Genomic DNA, 18,134 nt, shown 5'->3' with positions numbered 1-18,134 from the left:
GTGCCCATTATGAGGGGTTTCCAGCATCCCTGTGCCAAGTTCCTGGGTCTGTACACCTGCTGTGTCCATTATGAGGGATTCCCACCATCCCTGTGCTGGGTTGCCAGGTCTGTTCTCCTGTTCTCTCACCAGATGCCTCAAATGTTGTCCACTTTTGCCCCCAGCAGATATTATTTAGTTACTTTGCGTCTAACAATACTTATTTACTGCTTGTATGTTAAAGAAAAATTTATGGCCAAGATGGTGTTTCTAGATAGAACTAGATACAATGAGTGAGAGCATGAAAACCCGAATCCTTCAAGGTAAGGCTCACTGACTATACCAGGGATTATGGATCGGATTGGATGAACTTAAAGGAAAAGTAGGTCATTCCCTTAAGAGTAATATAAGAAGGTTGTGCTTACACTGAGAACAGCTACAAGACCCGGGAGTTGCTCCACTGTCTGTCTCGGCCGCACTTTGACCTCATCTGTTCCTGCATAGCTCCGCCCTGAAAAACATACACTGGTTAGTCACTGTCTTCTAGAATGGGTCTGTGAAGTGAAACTCTAGACGAAATTTGAGTTAGAAATTTCCACTGATCACACACAGGACGCCGACTCATTGTGACCAAAACTAAACCAGTAATATATAGGATGGCTTCAGCTCTGCTCCCCACCCTCGGACCCGTATCGCCCCTTAGTGGACTTAATCGTTGAGGCCTCTGCTAGGTTTTTCTTGCTGCATCAGAGGTCTGGTGGTGACCATTGTCTTCAGGGCAGGAACGTAAGACAGTGCAAACATATATACTAACCATGTTCAACCCAAACTATTAACCAAACCTTTCTTACCACTAAACCGCAGCCCCCTAACCCTGATTTCATCTCGTACATCCAATTATAACCTCTAACCCCCAACCAAAGTCCAACCTCTTAACCGTCAACCCAACTAACCTAGCCTCTAAATGTAACATTCTGATCTCCAATCTTAAAATAAGGAGTTTGTAGGGGGTTAACACCTAACTGGAACCTTACAGCCTAAACCAGGGGTCTTCAAAGTATGGCCCTCCAGTTGTTCAGGAACTACAATTCCCATCATGCCTAGTCACGTCTGTGAATGTCAGAGTTTTACAATGCATCATGGGACATGTAGTTCCTCAACAGCTGGAGGGCCATAGTTTGAGGATCCCTGGCCTAAACCCTTATACCTCAACCTGTAACCATCAACCTACCCAGCAATCCATATCCCCAACCCAAATCTAAATGTAACATCCATCCTCCTAACTTGAAGCTTCAAACTCTCAGTCTAAACCCTTACCCTAACCCGACGTTTCTCAACCAGGGTTCCATAGAACCCCAGCGTGCCTCCCGAGGTTGCTAGGGGTTCCTTGAACAGTGGTAGGTTGATCCCCATGTTTACCGACCTCCAATGCAAGGGATCATGTCTACACATAATATTAGAGGACCTCACAATATTCTTGTATTTTTAACAGTTCCCTGAGAAACTGAAACCTATTTCAGGAGTTCCACAGGAGTAAAAAGGCTGGGAAAGGCTGCCCTAACCCATTAATTGTCATCCCAACTAACCTAGCCTCTAAATGTAACTTTATGATCTCCAGTTCTAACCCCTTATTTTACTCCTAACTTGAACCTAAGGATCTAAACCCTTACCCTAACCTTTAACGGTCAACCTAGCCTGCAATCCACACCCCCCAACCTAACCCCTAAATGTAACATCCATTTTAAACCCTAACTCCATTCAAGCTCTTACCTTATTTTACCTCCTAACTTTCTGTCTCTCAACCCAAACTCTTACCCTAGCCCAATGCTTCTCAACCAGGATTCAGTAGAATCCCAGGAGTTCCTTCTGAGGTTTCTAGGGATTCCTTGAGCAGTGAGCAATGGTGGGTTGATCCCCAACTTTACCAATCTCTAATGCAAGGGATCAAGTCTACACTGTCCTCTAATATTAGAGGACCTCCCAATATTCTTGTATTTTTTACAGGGTTTCCCTGAGAACCTGAAACCTATTTTAAGAGTTTAATCGTAGTAAATTGGTTGAGAAAGGCTGCCCTAACCCATTAATCATCAACCCAACTAACCTAGCCTCTAAATGTAACTCTATGATCTACAATCCTAACCGCATTCCAACCCCTTATTTTAACTCCCAACTTGAACCTTCTAACATAAACCCTTACCCTAACCTTTAATGGTCAACCTAGCTTGCAATGCAAACCCCCAACCTAACCCCTAAATGTAACATCCATTTTGACCTATAACGCTAACCCCAACCTAAACCCTTACCCAATGTTTCTTAACCAGAGTTCCTCCTGAGGTTTCTAGGGGGTTCCTTGAGCAGTGAGCAACAGTGGGTTGATCCCCACCAATACTAACCTCCAATGCAAGGGATCATGTCTACACTGTCCTCAAATATTAGAGGACCTCACAATATAAGAGGACCTCACAATGTTGTTCTATTTTTAAAAGGAGTTCCCTGAGAACCTGAAACCTATTTTAAGAGTTTCATCGGAGTAAAAAGGTTGAGAAAGGCTGCCCTAACCCATCAATCATCAACCCAACTAACCTAGCCTCTAAATGTAACTTTATGATCTCCAATCCCAACCCCTTATTTTAACTCCTAACTTGAACCTTCTAACATAAACCCTTACCCTAACCTTTAATGGTCAACCTAGCTTGCAATGCAAACCCCCAACCTAACCCCTAAATGTAACATCCATTTTGACCTATAATGCTAACCCCAACCTAAACCCTTACCCAATGTTTCTTAACCAGAGTTCCTCCTGAGGTTTCTAGGGGGTTCCTTGAGCAGTGAGCAACAGTGGGTTGATCCCCACCTATACTAACCTGCCAATGCAAGGGATCGTGTCTACACTATCCTCAAATATTAGAGGACCTCACAATATAAGAGGACCTCACAATATAAGAGGACCTCGCAATATAAGAGGACCTCGCAATATAAGAGGACCTCACAATGTTCTTCTATTTTTAACAGGAGTTCCCTGAGAACCTGAAACCTATTTTAAGAGTTTCATTGGAGTAAAAAGGTTGAGAAAGGCTGCCCTAACCCATCAATCATCAACCCAACTAACCAAGCCTCTAAATGTAACTTTATGATCTCCAATCCTAACCCCTTTCCAACCCCTTATTTTAACTCCTAACTTGAACCTTCTAACATAAAACCTTATCCTAACCTTTAATGGTCAACCTAGCTTGCAATGCAAACCCCCCCAATCTAACCCCTAAATGTAACATCTATTTTGATCTATAACGCTAACCCCAACCTAAACCCTTACCCAATGTTTCTTAACCAGAGTTCCTCCTGAGGTTTCTAGGGGGTTCCTTGAGCAGTGAGCAACAGTGGGTTGATCCCCACCTATACTAACCTCCAATGCAAGGGATCATGTCTACACTGTCCTCAAATATTAGAGGACCTCACAATATTAGAGGACCTCACAATATTCTTGTATTTTTAACAGGAGTTCCCGAGAACCTAAAACTTATTTCATGAGTTCCGCAGGACTAAAAAGGTTGAGAAAGGCTGACCTAACCAATTAACAGTCATGAAGAAGCACCGAGACCTAATGATGAGATTATTAGGACTAAAATAAGAAAGTAATGAAAACAGGAAGGTTTTCATTTCAAAAGGTCATTATCAGAAAAAAAGAGGAACCAGAGGAGGCAAAACTTAAGCAGAATAAACTTAAATTTTAACATTTCAATGAAATGTTGATGTGAAAATATAAAACCAGATAAGTATTTCGAAATGAAGAACTCCGTGAACTCGTTCTAGATGGCTTCAATTGTGTTATTAGTGTTCCTGCTGGTTGGTCTTGTATACATGAGTTTAGTACAGCCTTTCTTAACCATAGTTCCGTGGAATCCTAGGGTTGCTAGGGGTTCCTTAAGAAATGATCAACGGTGGGTTGATCCCCACCTATACCAACCTCCAATGCAATTTGTGACTCACAGGTAAGTTACCACTGAACCAATGATCCTTTTAGCTATCCTCCAGGGGGGAATATTCCGAATGACCATCAATGTAAGGAGAATTCTTCCCAGTGACCATCACACCAATGTACCAGTATATAGTAATTACTGGCAGGGGTTCATTGAGACTCTAAATTTATTTTTAAGGGGTCCCCCATGTTATAAGGGTTGAGAAAGGTGGAGGGGTCCCCCATGTTATAAGGGTTGAGAAAGGTGGGTCTAGTATGTGAGCTGTGCTGTAGCAGAACAAGGAAGGGTGACCCTAATGTGTATACTAGGGTTTCTCAACTAGGGTTCCTCCTGAGGTTGCTAGGGGTTCCTTGAGTAGTGGACAATTTCTGCCTCTCCGATAAATTCCCAATGACGCCATTGTTCCTTTTAGCTATCTGTAAGAGGGGTAATTCTTCCCAATGATTACAAGAGTAAGGAGAATTCTTCCCACTGACTGTCACACTAATGTATCATGAGTTGTAGATTTTTAGCCCCGAGACCAGAAATTTATTTCAAGGGTTCCTCTGATTTGAAACGGTTGAGAAAGGCTGGTGTATACCAAATGATGGAAAGTTCCACATACCATCTGTATACCATCGCCGGCCCCCATGTCACCGGATCCTATATGTGTCAGGTGTACAAAATTCATGGGCTCCCCGATCATGGATCGATCGATTCTCCTCCTCTTCTTTTTCTGAAGAACACAAAAAAGGACAAAGATGAGCTATTCTTAGAAAACTTCAGATTAGCCAAATCCCCCCCCCCCCCCCACAAAAAAACAAAAAAAAAAACACACTTCAGTGTAAGATTGAATTGAATAAAATTGGATGGGGCAAATGTCCAAAGCAGTTTTCCACCAAAGACTTAAATGTGTCTCAAGTGTCTAGGCATGAGCATTGAGCAAATAGGTTGGCATGGGACCCAGAAGGCTTCAGGGCTACAGGATTTGATACCACGAGTGACCCCCCCTGTACCCCGTACCCACAACAAGGCTACTAAGTCAAAATAAGTTAAAAACTGCTTCCCCGAAAGGGAAACTATAATGGTTTTGGAGATGGAGATCCAGGGATTTGGGGTGATTTTTGAACCCATAAAGCTTCCAGTAATGTAGCCAATGGCATGGGACCAAGAAGGCTTCAGGGCTACAGGATTTGATACCACGAGTGACCCCCTGTACCCCGTACCCACAACAAGGCTACTAAGTCAAAAGGAGTTAAAAACTGATTCTCCGAAAGAGAAACTATAATGGTTTTGGAGATGGAGATCCAGGGCTTTGGGTTGATTTTTGAACCCATAAAGCTTCCAGTAATGTAGCAAAATAAACTACAGAAAATTGCTTAAAATTGATAACCCAATGGAAAATTATCTTACAGAGCTTAATAGCTCATGTTGACATTTGTACACAATTGAACAAATCCAGGGGTCTAGAGCTTTAGTTTTGGATTGATTTTTGGCCACCAAAAAGCTTCTAGAAATATAAACAAATAAACTTCAGAATATTCATTGCATTTGATAATTAATTGACAAGATAGTTTACAGAGCTCAATAGCTCAAGTCAAATATAGAATACAAATAAACAACCCATCGCAGGGACTTTTTCCACTATGGGACAGCTCAGCCTGCAATTAATTCAAAAAGTAAAATAAAAGGTAAACCTCTGGCCTTCTACCAGTGCTGAGATAAGCTCCTCTAGCACCCAAGGGTGCAAAGGTTTGATTGCTCCCCCGTTCATGAGTTGCGAACTGCCCTAGCAGCATAGGTTGCAGGTTCTTTTTGCACCCCCATCATGCTGAAACACCTAAGGCAATTGCCTCTTCTGTCTACCCCTTGGTCCAGCTCTGACTTTTAGTATCTCCAAATGCCACCCGATAGGTTCTCTGAGAGTGCTGCTAGTCCAGCTCTGACTTTAGTATCTCCAAAGGCCACCTTATAGGTTTTCTGAGGGTGCTGATAGTTCAGCTTTGACTTTTAGTATCTCCAAAGGCCACCTTATAGGTTTTCTGAGGGTGCTGATAGTTCAGCTCTTACTTTTAGCATCTCCAAAGGCCCCCTTATAGGTTCTCTGAGGGTGCTGATAGTTCAGCTCAGACCTTTAGTATCTCCAAAGGCCACCTTATAGGTTCTCTGAGGGTGCTGATAGCCCAGCTCTGACTTTTAGTATCTCCAAAGGCCACCTTATAGGTGCTGATAGTTCAGCTCTGACTTTTGGTATCTCCAAAGGCCACCTTATAGGTTCTCTGAGGGTGCTGATAGCCCCCCTCTAACTTGTAGTATCTCCAAAGGCCACCTTATAGGGTCTCTGAGGGTGCTGATAGTTCAGCTCTGACTTTTAGTATCTCCAAAGGCCACCTTATAGGTTCTCGGAGGGTGCTGATAGCCCAGCTCTAACTTGTAGTATCTCCAAAGGCTACCTTATAGGTTCTCTGAGGGTGCTGATAGTTCAGCTCTGACTTTTAGTATCTCCAATGGCCCCCTCTTATAGGTTCTCTGAGGGGGCTGACAGTCCAGCTCTGACTTTTAGTATCTCCAAAGGCCCCCTCTTATAAGGGGATAAGAGATAAGCTCCTCTAGCACCCAAGGGTGCAAAGGTTCGATTGCTCCCCCGTTCATGAGTTGTGAACTGCCCTAGCAGCATAGGTTGCAGGTTCTTTTTGCACCCCCATCATGCTGAAACACCCAAGGCAATTGCCTCTTCTCCCTACCCCTTGGTCCAGCTCTGACTTTTAGTATCTTCAAATGCCACCTGATAGGTTCTAAGAGGTTGCTGCTAGTCCAGCTCTGACTTTTAGTATCTCCAAAGGCCACCTTATAGGTGCTGATAGTTCAGCTCTGACTTTTAGTATCTCCAAAGGCCACCTTATAGGTTCTATGAGGGTGCTGATAGGGCAATCCCCCCCTACCATAAAAAGACACTAACATCTGGAAGGCACTGAGCTGGACAGAGTTTGTTTGGCCCTGATAAAAAATGGTGGTTGTGGTTTAGTAAGGTGGCCCCGTGTTATCTCTGTTACAAGGCTATGCTCATATCCTCTGCGCCAGCACCGAAGGCCCCCTGTGTTTGCGAATTGTCAAGGGTAAAAAGACACGGCAGGGTTGGGTCTTCCTGTTTTCACCGCACAAGCTTCTCTTCCTGTGCAAGTTCTAATCGTCCCCTCTCTGCTTCTCAAGAACTTGTCAAGAGAGAGAGAAAGAATCTAGTAAAAGAAAACTGCAAAAGAAGGACAATTTCAAGCAGCAGAAAACGCCCGTGGAAGACTAAACAAATCTCTCTATTTGTGCACCATCCTTTGTGCAATTTGGCAGCTTCAATCTGCAGCCCAGGACTTTTTGGAGCCTGCTAAAAGTTTTCCAAGTAGACCTAAAGTCCACTACATGTGTTACAATCTGACTGTACAATCTCCTTCAAACTGGCAATATACTATACAATCCCATTGCCCAACCTCTGTATAATCCCTTTTCAATTTACCAAAATTTTGTAATATTCGGACACAATTCTACAATTCATTCAGTTTATTCTTGGTATGCAGTTTTGGAGTGAACTATGGCGCAAGATTTTCCATTATTGGTATCCATTGTAAGGGCTCATTTACACTGGCTGCGACTTTACCACACATTAAAATGCCTACAGCTTCAAAACACTTTTTTGATGCTTTGGTGATGCTTTTTTGAAGCTTGGAAAATGCCCTGTCTGTATGTTGATTTTATATTTGTTTTAAAGGGCTCCAGTAGAACTCCAGATCAGTAGTACCCCCACTTAGCAGATCCCCCCCCCCCCCAGTACCCTCAGCAGTACACCCAGCTCTGCAAATCCCCTATTCAGCAGTACCCCAGCTCTGCAGATCTCGTATTCAGCAGTACCCCCAGCTCTGCAGATCCCCATTCAGCACTACCCCCAGCTCTGCAGATCCCCATTCAGCACTACCCCAGCTCTGCAGATCCTCTATTCACTAGTAACCCCCAGCTCTGCAGATTCCCCATTCACTAGTAACCCCCAGCTCTGCAGATCCCCCATTCACTAGTAACCCCCAGCTCTGCAGACCCCCCCATTCACTAGTAACCCCAGCTCTTCAGATCCCATTCACTAGTAACCCCCAGCTCTTCAGATCTCCCCATTCATTAGTAGCCCCCAGCTCTGTAGATCCCCCCCCACTTAGTACCCACAGCTCTGCTGTTCCCCCACTCGGTAATAACCCCCAGCTCTGTAGATCCCCTGCTCAGTAGTATCCCCAGCTCTGCAGATCCCCCACTTAGTACCCACAGCTTTGCTATTAGCGTGAGGAGAAAAACGCCCACCAGTGCCCCATCAGTGCTGCCTATCAGTATCACCTACCAGTGCCTATCCGTGCCCATCAGTGCAGCGTCATCATTGCCCATCAGTCCCCACAAGTGCAGCCTCATCAGGGCCCATCAATGCAGCCTCGTCATGGCCCACAAGTGCAGCCTCGTCATGGCCCACAAGTGCAGCCTCGTCATGGCCCACAAGTGCAGCCTCGTCATGGTCCACAAGTGCAGCCTCGTCATGGCCCACAAGTGCAGCCTCGTCATGGCCCACAAGTGCAGCCTCGTCATGGCCCACAAGTGCAGCCTCGTCATGGGCCATCAGTGCAGCCTCGTCATGGCCCACAAGTGCAGCCTCGTCATGGGCCACAAGTGCAGCCTCGTCATGGGCCACAAGTGCAGCCTCGTCATGGGCCACAAGTGCAGCCTCATCATGGCCCACAAGTGCAGCCTCATCATGGCCCATAAGTGCAGCCTCATCAGTGCCGCCTATCAGCGGCCATCAGTGCAGCCTCATCATTGCCCATTAGTGCAGCCTCATCAGGGCCCATCAGTGCAACCTTATCAGCGCACATCAATGAAGAAGAAAAATTACCTGTTTACAAAATTTTATAGCAAACTAAAAAAACTTTTTTTTTTTTTTAAATGTTTTGTCTTTTTGGTTTGTTCAGCAAAAAATAAAAAACCCCCAGTAGTGATGAAATACCACCAAAAGAAAGCTCTATTTGTTTGAAAAAAAAAACAAATGATAAAAATGTCATATGGGTACAGTATTGAATGACTGCGCAACTGTCATTCAAAATGCGACAGAGCTGAAAGCTGAGAATTGGCCAGGGCAGGAAGGGGGTTTAAGAAGGAAAGTGGTTAAATAACCACTGGGGAGAACGTCAACGCATTTTGGGGGTTTTGGCCTCTATACATAAAACGCCCACAATCCTCCTGGCAGGGGGAGACCATGTGATCTCATGCCTAGGCTTTATTTCAAATGGAGTTTTTTTTTTTTGCTTTTTTTTTTTTTTCATTCAAAATAATGACGTGGTTTGGACAGGCCGGGTTCACATGAAGTGTTTTTAGGATTGGTTGGAAAACGGGAAAATAGCCAATGGCTGGTCAGATTTTTCTGGTGAGGCGGGTCTTTTTTTTTTTTTTTTTTACGAGGGTCATTTTACTAGAAATGAAATTCGGTTTTCTTGGAACAAATGATGGACTAGGAATCTCCGGGCGGCTTATCGGACGCCTTTCACAAGAGATCATTGATGGGTTGAACTCTGCCTGACCTCTGCATGCGCCTCTCCTCCATCCTTTTCTATGGTGGGTAATGGAACTATAATTCACTTATAGGCAATGCTGATTTCACTGCACATCAATCAGCCCCGCAACTCCGTCCTCCGCTGTCATCTCACCCCCCCGCCCCCGCTGTCATCTCACCCCACCCCCCGCTGTCATCTTACCTGCCAGGGGCCTGCCAGTCCACCAATAAAGGCTGCTCTGAACTTCAATGAGATGACAGCAATTTAAAGTGGACCTGTCATCAGGTATATATTTTTTCCATTTTAACCATTTCTGGACTGGGAGGTTTTACCCCCTTAACCACTTCTGGACCGGAAGATTTCCCACCTTAATGACCTGGCCATTTTTTGCGATTCGGCACTGCGTTACTTTAACGGAAAATTGTACGGGCGTGCGACGCTGTACTTAAATAAAATTGATGTCCTTTTTTTCCCACAAATAGAGCTTTCTTTTGGTGGCATTTGATCACCTCTGCGATTTTTATTTTTTGCGCTATAAAACAAAAAAAAAGCGACATTCTTCTATATGACATTCCCAATAAAAAAAAAAAAAAAATTTAAAAAATCAATTATTTTCATCCTTTTAGGCCAATATGTATTCTGCTACATATTTTTGGTAAAAAAAAAAAAAAAAACACGCAAGAAGCGTATTTTGATTGGTTTGCGCAAAAGTTATTGCGTCTACAAACTAGGGGAAGATTTATGTCATTTTTATTTTATTACTGCGATTTTTAGTGGGACTGCGACATTGCGGCAGACAAATCAGACCCCTAACCCTATTTTTTGCACTATAAAACAAAAAAAAAAAAAAAAAAAAAGGGGCAATTCTGAAAAAAAAAAAATATATATATATATATATATATATATTTCACTTTCTGCTATATAACATTCCCAAAAAAAAAAAAAAAAATGTAAAAATAAATTATTTTCATCCTTTTAGGCCAATTTGTATTCCGCTACATATTTTTGGTTAAAAAAAAAAAAAAAAAAACGCAATAAGCGTATTTTGATTGGTTTGCGCAAAATTCTACAAACTAGGGGAAAGATTTATGTCATTTTTATTTTATTACTGCGATTTTTAGCGGGACTGCGACATTGCGGCAGACAAATCAGACCCCTAACCCTATTTTTTGCACTATAAAACAAAAAAAAAAAAAAAAAAAAAAGGGGCAATTCTGAAAAAAATATATATATATATTTTTCACTTTCTGCTCTATAACATTCCCAATAAAAAAAAAATTGTAAAAATCAAAATTTTCTCATCATTTTAGGCATTTTTTCTCATCATCATTTTTGTATTCTGCTACATATTTTTGGTAAAAAAAAAATAAAAAAAAAAATAAAAAAAAATCGTAATAAGCGTATTTTGATTGGTTTGCGCAAAAGTTATCGCGTCTACAAACTAGGGGAAAGATTTGTCATTTTTATTTTTTACTAGTAATGGTGGCGATCTGCGATTTTTAGCAGGACTGCGACATTGCGGCGGACAGATCGGACCCCTAACTGACATTTTTTACACTTTTGGGGGTTTGACATTACTACAGTAATCAGTGCTAAAAATATGCACTGTCACTGTACTAATGACACTGGCAGGGAAGGGGTTAACTTAAAAGATAAAAGGGTTAAATGTGTGCCTAGGGGAGTGTTTTCTAACTGTATGGGGGGTGGGCTTGTGAAATGGTCAGAGACCGGTGTTCCTATATAGAAGGATCACAGGCGCTCTGTGATCATTCCAGAGAGAAGAACGGTCGGTTGTGTTTACAACAGCCGAGCGTCCTTCTCTCTTAGCGGGGAGCGATCGCGGGGTGCCGGGCGGCAATCGCGGCCACGGGCCCCGTGCAGCGGCATCCCTGCTGCCTAGTGGGGGGGCGGAAGCGTGGCGGCGTGCGCTTGTCCCCCAGCACCATGCGCAAGACAGACGTAGTACTACGTGGTTTCGCGCAGCCGAGCCAGCCTGCGGCGGGCGGTCAGCAAGTGGTTAATGACCAGCCCGTTTTTTGCGATTCGGCACTGCATTACTTCAACTGAAAATTGGCAGCAGCTGGTTGGAGTGAAGGTGGCAAGTTCCACTCCCCACTCCCGAAACGCGTTGGATTTCTTGTGATCACCGGCAGGGAGCAGACTGAGGAAATGCTTCACCTTCCCGCAGCAAACTTATATATTTCTCAAGTACATCCATGCTAAATAGCATGTCCTATGACAATGCCTTCATCTGCTTTTCTCTCTAGAAGGATGGCGCCATCTTTGTTCAGGCATGGGCCTTCGTTTCTTGTGGTCACTGGGGGAGAGCAGACTGAGGAAATGCTTCACCTTCCTGCAGCAAACTGATATATTTTTCTCATAGTTAGTGCATCCATGTTAAATACTATACCCTCTGACAACGCCTTCATTCTGATTTCCTCTCTAAAAGGATGGTGCCATCTTTGTTCAGGCATCATCCAGGGTCCTGGACTGAGATAGCAGCTTAGTGATGACACAATCAGGCGAATCCTGGTGCTTGTGTGATTCTGGAATGTTTTCACAATGTTTGACACTGATCAGCCCTCTGCTGCAGCTGCCTCTCACCTCACAAGGAATCCGACTCGTTTCGGGGAGCCAAATCTTGCCCCCCTTCATCAGGAGGGGTCATAATGTATACAGACTGGATTGAGAAGTCAATGTGTATAGTATATTACCCAACTGAGTGATTAATTAGGGTTTGTCAGAAGCTGGTTGGAGCGAAGGTGGTAAGTAAGTTCCCTTTGCTCCGCTCCTCCCGAAACGCGTTGGCTGAGATGCTGGCTTGATGATGACACAATCAGGCAAATCCTGGTGCTTGAGTGATTCTTGCCTGTTTTCACAATGTTTGACACTGATAATCCCTCTGCTGCAGAAGCCTCTCACCTCACAAGGAATCTGACTCGTTTCAGGTAGCCAAAACTCCCCCCCCCCTTCATCAGGCAGGGTCAGACTGATGACATCATCTCTGCCTAGGCAAAGTCAGCCCCTGCTGCAGCTTTTCGCCATTTGACCTGCTACAATGTACAGTCTGAGTGATCACAGGGGGAGAGGAGACTGAGGAAATGCTTCCTCCTGCCTGCAGCAGACTTGTGATATCTCAGCTAAGTCAGCCCCTGCTTCAGCTGCTCACCTTGTCACCTGCTACAAGGTTACAATGTACAGTCTTGAGTGATCACTGACTGAGTGATCAAATTTATTCCAAAATAATGTCAGGTGGAAGACCAGTAAAGGAAGTCAACATGTTTCAGGGAGCCAAAACTTGCCCCCCCTTCATCAGGTTGGGTCATCATGTATCCGTACTGGATGTGTGGTTCTTGCCTTTTTTCACAATGTTTGACACTGATCAGCCCTCTGCTGCAGCCTCTCATCTCACAAGAAATCTGACTTGTTTCGGGGAGCCAAAACTTGCCCCCCTTCATCAGGTTGGGTCATCATGTATCCATGCTGAATGGAGAATACAACGCGTATTGTATATTTACCAACTGAGTGGTGAATTACAGTGCTTATCAGCAGCTGGTTGGAGTGAGAAGGTGGCAAGTTCCACTACCCACTCCCGAAATGCGTTGGATTTCATCATCTCCTCATCTCACAAGGAATCTGACTCATTTCGGGTAGCCAAAACTTGCCCCCCTTCATCAGGCAGGGGTCATCATGTATACATACTGAATTGAGAATACAATGTGTATGGTATATTACCCAACTGAGTAATGAATTAGGGTTTGTCAGAAGCTGGTGGAAGCAAAGGTGGCAAGTTCCCCCTCCCCCGCTCTTCCCGAAATGCATTGGCTGTCTTGTATAATCTTTCAATGAATTATCCCTACCTCTTTTCTCTATTCTTTCCTGAACAGAATTCATTTTGCCTGGGAGTTGGGTTTTTAACCAAATACAGGAGCAGGGGTATGGGAAAGTCCTGTCTACAAACTACAGTACCATTGCCATGGCTTCCACACATTTTATAAAGAAAAATAAAGACTGCTTGAAGATTGAAATGGACGGGGAAAAAAAAAAAAGCAATTAGTCAGACCTGCTGGCATTGGTTAAAGTCGATTATTTTCACAGCAGGAGGAAAAATGCCAAACATCCCGGTGGGAACGAGGAGGGCCGAACATTCCTTTAAATATGAGGTAAACAGCATGTGAATGATTAATGGGAGGAGGGGTGGTTAAATGTAGCCTGATGGGCAAGATTAGTGACTACACAAATTACATCTGACCTCTGAGATCTGCCAGGGGTCAGTACAGCCTGTAATGGGAGCACTTTAAAGGAGATCTCCAGCCTCAGTCTTGCACAGTTGTCTTGGCTCCTCTCTGCCCACTGCTTCAGACTGACCCCCACCTATAAATGCCGATTCTCCACTCTTCAGCACCAAGGGCTTGTGCTAAATTTTACCTCCGGTTCCAGGTCAGTCCTGATGAAGAGGGAGGCACTTCTCCCGAAACCCGTTACTATACCCATCACCTGTGAATTGTGAATTTCAAAAAACATGCTAATAATCACCTCAAGTGTGACAATATCTGGTTCCAGACCACACCCACCAACACAGTCCTGATGAAGGGGGGGGGCAAGAGGAGTGACCAGGTCAGTCCTGATGAAGGGGGAGGCAATTGTCCCGAAACCCGTTGCTCTACTCCCCATCACCTGTGAATTGTGAATTTCAAAAAACATGCTAATAATCACCTCAAGTGTGACAATATCTGGTTCCAGACCACACCCACCAACACAGTCCTGATGAAGGGGGGGGGCAAGAGGAGTGACCAGGTCAGTCCTGATGAAGGGGGAGGCAATTGTCCCGAAACCCGTTGCTCTACTCCCCATCACCTCTGAATTGTGAATTTCATAAAAACATGCTAATAATCACCTCAAGTGTGACAATATCTGGTTCCAGACCACACCCACCAACACAGTCCTGATGAAGGGGGGGGCAAGAGGGGTGACCAGGTCAGTCCTGATGAAGGGGGAGGCAATTCTCCCAAAACCCGTTGCTCTACTCATCACCTGTGATTTTCAAAAAACATTCCTAATAATCACCTCAAGTGTGACAATCTCCGGTTCCAGGTCAGTCCTGACCACACCCCCATCACAGTCCTGATGAAGGGAGGGGGGAGGCAAGAGGCGTGACTACGCAAATTCCAACTGACCTCTAAGATCTGCCAGGGGTCAGTACAACTTGTAATAGGAGCAATTTAAAGGAGAACTCCGGCCTTAGTCTTACACAGTTGTGTTGGCTCTTCTCCGCCCACTACTTCAGACTGACCCCCGCCCACAAATGCAGATTCTCCACTTTGACAGCACCAAGGGCTTGTGCTGAATTTTACCTCTGGTTCCAAGTCAGTCCTGATGAAGGGGGAGGCACTTCTCCCGAAACTCGTTGCTCTACTCATCACCTGTGAATTTCAAAAAACATTCCTAATAATCACCTCAAGTTGGACAATCTCCAGTTCCAGGTCAGTCCTGACCACACCCCCATCACAGTCCTGATGAAAGGGGGAGGGGGGAAAGAGGAGTGACTACGCAAATTACATCTGACCTCTAAGATCTGCCAGGGGTCAGAACAGCCTGTAATAGGAGCAATTTAAAGGAGAACTCCGGCCTCAGTCTTGCACAGTTGTCTTGGCTCCTCTCCGCCCACTGCTTCAGACTGACCCCCACCCACAAAAGCAGATTCTCCACTATGACAGCACCAAGGGCTTGTGCTGAATTTTACCTCCGGATCCAGGTCAGTCCTGATGAAGGGGAAGGCACTTCTCCCAAAACCTGTTGCTCTACTCATCACCTGTGAATTGTGAATTTCAAAAAACATGCTAATAATCACCTCAAGTGAAACAATATCTGGTTCCAGACCACACCCACCAACACAGTCCTGATGAGGGGGGGGAGGGGCAAGAGGGGTGACCAGGTCAGTCCTGATGAAGGGGGAGGCAATTCTCCCGAAACCCGTTGCTCTACTCATCACCTGTGATTTTCAAAAAACATTCCTAATAATCACCTCAAGTGTGACAATCACCGGTTCCAGGTCAGTCCTGACCACACCCCCATCACAGTCCTGATGAAGGGAGGGGGGAGGCAAGAGGCGTGACTACGCAAATTCCAACTGACCTCTAAGATCTGCCAGGGGTCAGTACAACCTGTAATAGGAGCAATTTAAAGGAGAACTCCGGCCTTAGTCTTACACAGTTGTCTTGGCTCTTCTCCGCCCACTGCTTCAGACTGACCCCCGCCCACAAATGCAGATTCTCCACTATGACAGCACCAAGGGCTTGTGCTGAATTTTACCTCCGGATCCAGGTCAGTCCTGATGAAGGGGAAGGCACTTCTCCCAAAACCTGTTGCTCTACTCATCACCTGTGAATTGTGAATTTCAAAAAAAGCATTCCTATCACCTCAAGTGTGACAATCTCCGGTTTCAGGTCAGACCTGACCACACCCACCATCACAGTCCTGAGAAGGGGGAGGCACATCCCTTGAAATGCGTAGCTCAACTCATCAACTGTAAATTTCAATAACCTCTCTTAATAAAAACCTCAAGTAAGAGGACCTTTCTATATGGAGCATCTCAATACACCTATCTGAACCCCTCCACTCAAGGCGGTTTTATGTTTCCATAACTCCTCCCACTGTTTGTATCAGGGCTAAGGGCTCTTGAGAGGAATACTGAGGCAGGGAAAGGGGAGGCACTTCCCCAAAATGTGTTGCTCTACCTATCTGTGAATTTCAAAAAACATTCCTAATAATAACAACATCAAGTATGACCACCTCCGGTTCCATGTTAGTCCTGACCACACCCACCATCACAGCCCTGATGAAGGGGGAGACACTCCCCCTGAAACACGTTCCTTTTTATATTTGCATAACTCCTCCCATTGCTTGCATAGGGGGTCTTGAGAGGAGTACTGAGGCAGGGAAAGATGAGGCACTTCCTCAAAACGCATTTCTCTACAAATCACCTGTTAATTTAAAAAAACATTCCAAATACCAACCTCGGGTGTGATGACCTTTCATACTGACTGAGCGCGCCTCTACACCCATTTGAACCCTGCCCATCAAAGTGTTTTCATATTTGCATAACTCCTCCCACTGTTTGCATCAGGGATGAGGACTTTTGAGAGGAGTACTGAGGCAGGGTGCTGAGATGTTTTCAGGAAGCCATGTACAGCCCTTTGCCGGCCCTCCCACTAGCCACAATCTGCCTGTATTGCATAGAGAAAACCTGACAAAGAGGGAGGCACTGCCCCTGAAACACGTTGCTCCACTCATCACCTGTGAACCTTGCATCAGGGCTGAGGGCTCCTCATTACTGAGGCAGGGAGCTGTAGACGTTTTCAGGAAGCTATGGACAGCACCCTGCCGGCCCCTCCCACCAGCCACGATCTGCCTGTATTGCATAGAGAAGTCCTGACAAAGAGTAAGGCACTGCCCCGAAACATGTTGCTCTACTCATCACCTGTGAACCTTGCAACAGGGCTGAGGGCTCCTCAAGAAGCCATGTACAGCCCTTTGCCGGCCCTCCCACTAGCCACGATCTGCCTGTATTGCATAGAGAAAACCTGACAAAGAGGGAGGCACTGCCAATGAAACACGTTGCTCCACTCATCACCTGTGAACCTTGCATCAGGGCTGAGGGCTCCTGATTATTGAGGCAGGGGGCTGTAGATGTTTTCAGGAAGCTATGGACAGCACCCTGCCGGCCCCTCCCACCAGCCACTATCTGCCTGTATTGCATAGAGAAAACCTGACAAAGGGGGAGGCACTGCTCCTGAAACACGTTGCTCTATTCATCACCCGTGAACCTTGCATCAGAGCTGAGGACTCCTCATTACTAAGGCAGGGGGCTGTGGATGTTTTCAGGAAGCTATGCACAGCACCCCGCCAGCCCCTCCCACCAGCCACGATATGCCTATATTGCATAAACAAGTCCTGACAAAGGGGGAGGCACTTCCCCTAAAATGCGTTGCTCTACTCATCCCCTGTGAACATTGCATCAGGGCTGAGGGCTCCTCAGGAAGCCATGTACAGCCCTTTGCCAGCCCCTCCCACCAGCCACAATCTGCCTGTATTGCATAGAGAAGTCCTGACAAAGAGGGAGACACTGCCCCTGAAACACATTGCTCTACTCATCACCTGTGAACGTTGCATCAGGGCTGCGGGCTCCTCAGGAAGCCATGTACAGCACTCTGCGGCCCCTCCCACCCGCCACGATCTGCCTGTATTGCATAGAAAAGTCCTGACAAAGAGGGAGGCACTGCCCCTGAAACACGTTGCTCTACTCATCACCTGTGAACGTTGCATCAGGGCTGCGGGCTCCTCAGGAAGCCATGTACAGCCCTTTGCCAGCCCCTCCCATCAGCCATGACTTGGTAAAGAATCAAGGCAGCAAAGGCGGGAGTGTAAATACCGGGGAGGAGGAAACTTTTTTTTTTGCTATATTTGTAAAAAGAGTAAAAATAAAAACGTCTGGATCTCCCAGCTGCAAATATTTCTGCGATCGCTCAGCTTTATGAAATGTCTTTTAAATTTCACTCTTCAGAGGATTCTCTCTGATTCATAATTCATCGTTTGTTTGATTTTGTCCCCTGAAGTCCTTTCCGGCAAG

At 45.4% G+C, this 18,134-nt stretch overlaps 1 protein-coding gene across 1 annotated transcript in view; it reads right to left on the bottom strand.

Moving 5' to 3' along the window:
• Positions 1–404: 404 nt before the first annotated feature.
• CDC42SE1 (CDC42 small effector 1) overlaps positions 405–18,134 on the bottom strand; it is a 72,660-nt gene continuing 54,930 nt past the window's right edge. The window contains exons 3-4 of the mRNA XM_082275913.1: positions 4,561–4,671; positions 405–490 (exon numbers count right to left, since the gene is read on the bottom strand). Coding sequence (XP_082132039.1) covers positions 416–490; positions 4,561–4,671 — 186 coding nt within the window. The 3' untranslated portion in view covers positions 405–415. The remainder of the gene's footprint in view (positions 491–4,560; positions 4,672–18,134) is intronic.

Source organism: Pelophylax lessonae (genome assembly GCF_965119305.1).
Source record: "Pelophylax lessonae genome assembly, chromosome: 13".
Taxonomy (NCBI): domain Eukaryota; kingdom Metazoa; phylum Chordata; class Amphibia; order Anura; family Ranidae; genus Pelophylax; species Pelophylax lessonae.
This window is presented reverse-complemented; position numbering and strand designations above follow the sequence as displayed.